Below are 3,588 nucleotides of genomic sequence, written 5' to 3'. Positions count from 1 at the left end.
ATACACACAAAAGGCTTCAATTCTTTATATAACAATTGAAAGCAGGTTACAGCATTCTGAGTCCTGCATATCACTATATTTTATACTAAAACAATAAAATTAAAAGTGAAAAAAAATATGAACTTCAACAATTAGAAAAGTGGTATTACTGAAATTTCCATAATGTGTCTTGGTAGACAAATGCTGTTTAAACCCACTTTGTTTCAAAAAGCTTATCTCTATAAACACATGCTAAGGTAACCTGGGCTGGAATCACTGTAGATGGAACCCTGAAGGTTGAGGTGAGGTGGTAGTGATGTCACAGACCCTTGTTAGAAACTTCTAGAAGTACCTCATCACAGAGACAAGAAAGATACATACAGAGTAAGTGGGATCCAACAAGAGTGTAGCACAGGATGAAATAACCTAAGTATTATTATTCCCCTGCATGAGAGCTCAACAGAACTTTTAATGAAAGAATGCAAAGTCTTAAACACCGGGTACCTCAATAATTCTTGATAATTAATTACTTGAAGATTAGGAAAATTGAAATTCATAATTCTTAAACATGGAAGAAAATGATGAGCCTGGTCAGTCCATCTCAGCAGGGAGACAAGAAATTAGAAAAAGAAGACAACCTAGCCAACCAATGGTAGACAAATCTCAGCAGACTGAAGTGACTGAGAAAAAGAAATACAAGGCCATGTCGCAGCCATCTGGCCCTAAAGCTACCCAAAGCATTGGTGATATTCCTGAAAGCAAAGTCAGCTACTCTACCAAAGGATATGAGTCTATTAGAGTATCTTCTCAACTCCAGAAAAGTTGGACAAAAAGAAAACGTGATAAGGAAATGACTGATAAATCTTTTCAGACAGACACCATCATAGTTGAAAAAAAAGAAATCAAGAAAACTGGTGAGACACTGGGGCCAGAAGGAAAGTCAGCTAATGTTGGAGAAATGGCACCTGAATTTCCAGCAAGAGTTCAGGATATAGAAAAACCACTGAACAAACCCTCAACTCAGATGAAAATAGACAGATCACAGCAGACAAGTTGTACTGGAGACTGGAACATGGTAAACATTCCTCAAGTAGAAAAGGTGGACAAGGGACAACAGACAAATTTTAGTGAATTAGAAATGGAGGCATATAGCTATCCTGGTAGTTTTTTTACAGTGTCAAAGGAAGATCTCAAGAAACATAAATCTTTAGGGAAGACTTTTGTCAGTGAACATCTGGAATTTCAACCTGCAACAAGTGGCAAAGACAGAATTAAGCAGAAAAGATTCAGCAATCCTTCAGTCAGCCAGCCAACTCAAGATCATATTCCAGTACTCACTTTAGATATTATCTCCAAGAGTGAGGTAACTCTGGATGTTGTGGGAGAGGGTCCTTTTCTTAGAAAAGAGTCATCTACTGACATAAGGTCACTGTCAACAGAAAAAAGCAGAGATGATACACAGTTTATTGCTGCAGAAGAAAATCCTTCTGAAATCTATCTACCACTAAGTAAGGAGAACGTTGTTGAACGAGAGGCTGTACCTAGGGATGAAGTCCCTGTTGAAGAAGAACCTCTGTTATCTGAGATTTTGGTAGATGCTTTCGTAGAATTTCCGCCCACAGTTGATGAAGATGCTGTGGAAGTAGAGCCCGAACTAGTGGAAGAGATGACTGCAGAAGAAGCAGCTACTGAAGTAGATCGTATCCTTTCTGAAGAAGCCTCAACAAGACTTCAGTCTCCAAAAGATGAGGAAATTCTGACAGATGCTTTACCTGCTAAGATAAAGTCGGCCTCAGTTGAAGAAATTCCTCTTAGAGAAGAGATTCCTTTTGCTGAAGAAGTCCCTCAAGAAGTACTCTTTCCTGAAATTGGAGAGATTTCTGAAGAAGAGTTTGCTGGTGAATTAGTTGAGCTTCAGTCTTCACCAGGTGAAGAGGCCCTTGTTGAAGAGCAACCTCCATCAACTGAAAAGACTCCTGTAGAAGAGGCACCTGTTCAAGAGCAGGGTCTACTAACGGAAGAGTCTCCTTCAGAAGGCATCCCTACTGAGCTCCAGCTCACACCAGCCGAAGAGGGGCCCACAGAAAAAATCCCAGAAGATCAATATATATTATCTGAAGAGGCCCATGGAGAAGAGCTTCCTTCTGAAGTTCAGTCTCCACTAGAGGAGGAGGGTCTTGTGGAAGAGCCCGTTCCAGAAGTTCTGCCTCCAGCACCAGAAGAGAGACAGGCAGAGGAGGACTTTACAAAAGCAGAAGTTATTGCAATGGAAGACGTTCCAGTGGACACACAGTCTCCATTAGGTGAAGATGCTTTTATAGAAGAGACACTTGAAGTGTATCAGTCTCCAACTGTTGAGCAGGCCACTGAAGAAGAGTTTTCTCCTGAAGTTCAGTCTCCACCATCTGAGGTCCCTGTAGAGGAGGTCTCTGCTGAACTTCATCCTCCACCAGTTAAAGAAGTACCTATAGAAGAGCTCTCTGATGAGCCTCAACCTACATCAGGTGAGGAAGCCTTTGCTACAGTTCAGCAACCACAAATTGAAGAATATTTTGAAGAAGAGATTTCTGATGAACTTTTGCATCCACGAGTTGAGGAGGAACATAAAGAGGAGGCCCCTAATGAGGTTCAACCCCCTTTAGCTGAGAAGGCTTCTGTAGAAGTGACCTATCATGAAGTGCAGTCTCCATTAGTTCAGGAGGACCCTAAAAAATATGAGGCCTATGAGGAATTATATGCCCCTGCAGAAGAGTTCTCTACCGAAGGTCAGTCTCCAGTAGCTGAAGACAGCATTGTAGAAGAGATGTCTGCTGAAGTTTCACCTCCACCAGCTGTGGATCCACCTGCAGAAGAGACCCTTTCTCAACTTCAGTCTCTAGCAGTTGAAAAAGAAGCTTCAATAAAGGACATTCATGATGAAGCACTAGTTGAGGAGCACTCTATTAAAGATATTTCAGATGAACAGACTCCAGTAGAGAAAGTATCAGCTGAATTGTTACCTCCCAAGGAAACAGAGGCTCCAGTGGAAAATTAGACTCACTTGTTCCAGAAGAGATGTCCAAAAATGAAGACACTCCTGATCTGGACTTGAGTATTCAGGATTCGAACCTATCCCTGAAGATACGCCTAATGGGGAGGAAAATCTATTGAAATAAAGGGAACCATCCATAAAGAAATAAAACAATGACTTACTCCTCAGCCTTACACATATCTATACTGAGCTGATAACCAGAGCCTAGTGGGTTCTGAATACGCTACTTTAGGAAGGAGTAATGGTAATTATTGGAAGTAGCTTTGCAACAGGTAAATATAGTATAATCCAACACTTGGACTAAGAATGGAAAATGAATAAAAACTGTAACCTTTAAAAATTTCTTCTTTATTATCATTACAATTTAGAATGTGTAAAATATCTATTTTGAAAGTAATTAAGTTTATTATTAAAACAATTAAATATCCTTTCCATATTAAACCTTTAGCGACAAAGAGTATAATCCACAGCCATATTTTTGTATTTATAGCCTTTGTATCCACAATATTTGGACTCACAATCAATATACTTGGTGTCAAGAGATCAGGGGATGTATTGTACTGAAAATATCTGCAGTT

General features: G+C 39.9%; 1 protein-coding gene across 1 annotated transcript; it reads left to right on the top strand.

Moving 5' to 3' along the window:
- Nucleotides 1-547: 547 nt before the first annotated feature.
- LOC102857729 (fibrous sheath CABYR-binding protein-like) lies at nt 548-3,013 on the top strand. Its single transcript, XM_006896022.1, has one exon. The coding sequence runs from the start codon at nt 548-550 to the stop codon at nt 3,011-3,013; it is 2,466 nt and encodes an 821-aa protein (XP_006896084.1).
- The last annotated feature ends 575 nt before the right edge of the window (nt 3,014-3,588 follow it).

The sequence above is a fragment of the Elephantulus edwardii genome, unplaced genomic scaffold (assembly GCF_000299155.1).
Source record: "Elephantulus edwardii isolate Elephantulus edwardi_28Jun2011 unplaced genomic scaffold, EleEdw1.0 scaffold00179, whole genome shotgun sequence".
NCBI classification, from domain to species: Eukaryota; Metazoa; Chordata; class Mammalia; order Macroscelidea; family Macroscelididae; genus Elephantulus; species Elephantulus edwardii.
This window is presented reverse-complemented; position numbering and strand designations above follow the sequence as displayed.